Here is a 1,566-nt window from a genome sequence, read left to right as displayed (position 1 = left end):
GAATCACAATGTGCAAACAAGCAGAAGCCATACACGATAAGAAATCCATTCACGATTGTGCGTCAGAAATCATTAACTTTATCAGAAAGATAGATATTTGCAAATTTGCTGTTTACAAAATCGAAGACATAACCCTCATTCCACTAACAGCCAAGATCAATATATAGCCATACCACAAAAAGAAATTGAAATTCACGTACTTTGCGACACCAGTCAAAAACAAATTAAGATAGGCAGACCCTCTATAATTCAATCTCCAGATGAACAATATAATTTAATATTTAACGATAATATAATGAAAATAGGACAATCCAAAGTTAACGTAACGTTTCAATATAAACTTAAAACGATTCCTTTTGAACACGATACTAGAATAAACTACTTGTTAGACAAGATTGAGAGAACACCAAGAATCTTTAGCCATATTCCAGAATATCAGAAAAATTTGCAACAAATATCTGATCATATCAATCAATTAACGTATTCTCACCAAATACAATCAACTAAATCATGGGGACTTTCATTTCTGGAAATAGCAGGTTACGTTACCTTAGGGTTAACAGGGATTTACCTTCTTAACAAAATAGGAATATTCGACTTGTTGAGAATTTTGGATCTTTGAAGACGAAATAATGTTATAGGAACACAAAATTTACACTTGTAATTAACATTGAAAAAGTTATACATTTATTTAATGGACGATTTCTAACATATTCATTGATACACATTTGCACGCGTCTCAGCACTTTCTTCTATACCCGACTGTTAACCGACTGAACTGTTTACATTCATCTGTTTTCGAGACACCGCGCGCATACATACTTGCACACACTGATACTCACATACGAGTATTTCTACTGCGCATTTAACCTAGCCCAGCACAGAAAATTATACATATCTCAACACACCTCCTTAATTTTTGTGCTGCACATTCATTTACTTTTATAAGTCAATTTTAATTTCCTAGTTAAATACAAGTATTTCAGAATTCTCAATGCATATTTATAATGGGTCCCGTCGTAACCGACTTTTGAAATCGACTTAAATAGTTTACACTATAGCTAACGTCGAATCTTGTTCCAGTACTAATATATAATAAAGCTCCTATGAGATTTCTATATCTTATATTGTCTGATGCTGATTGTGCGGGTTCTAAACTTAAGTTTTGTTCCATTGGTGTAGAATATAGTTTTTTACTATTTTCTATATCATATTGTCTCGCTAATGACTCTATATAACTATTTTGATCTAATTTCATCTTACATTTCTTATGATCGTATTCGATTTTTATTTCTATGTAAGTCTTTACTTCACCTAAGTCCTTCAACACAAATTTTTGTGACAATTTGTTTTTAATTTCATTGATTTTTCTTTTATTTTTTCCACATATTAATAAGTCTAATGAATAGAATTAAGTATATAACATCATCGCTCTCATACTTCATATACAGACAATAATCACTCTCACTTCTTTGAAATTCTAATTTTTTCATATACTCATCGAAACATTCATACCAAGCTCTTGAACTTTCACGCAATCTATATAACCTTCTCGCCTTTGATAAT

General features: G+C 31.2%; 1 protein-coding gene across 1 annotated transcript in view; it reads right to left on the bottom strand.

Moving 5' to 3' along the window:
- Nucleotides 1–991: 991 nt before the first annotated feature.
- LOC122576639 overlaps nt 992–1,566 on the bottom strand; it is a 4,009-nt gene continuing 3,434 nt past the window's right edge. The window contains exon 2 of the mRNA XM_043747232.1: nt 992–1,321. Within this exon, the coding sequence (XP_043603167.1) occupies nt 992–1,321 (330 nt within the window). The remainder of the gene's footprint in view (nt 1,322–1,566) is intronic.

The sequence above is a fragment of the Bombus pyrosoma genome, linkage group LG16 (genome assembly GCF_014825855.1).
Source record: "Bombus pyrosoma isolate SC7728 linkage group LG16, ASM1482585v1, whole genome shotgun sequence".
NCBI classification, from domain to species: domain Eukaryota; kingdom Metazoa; phylum Arthropoda; class Insecta; order Hymenoptera; family Apidae; genus Bombus; species Bombus pyrosoma.
This window is presented reverse-complemented; position numbering and strand designations above follow the sequence as displayed.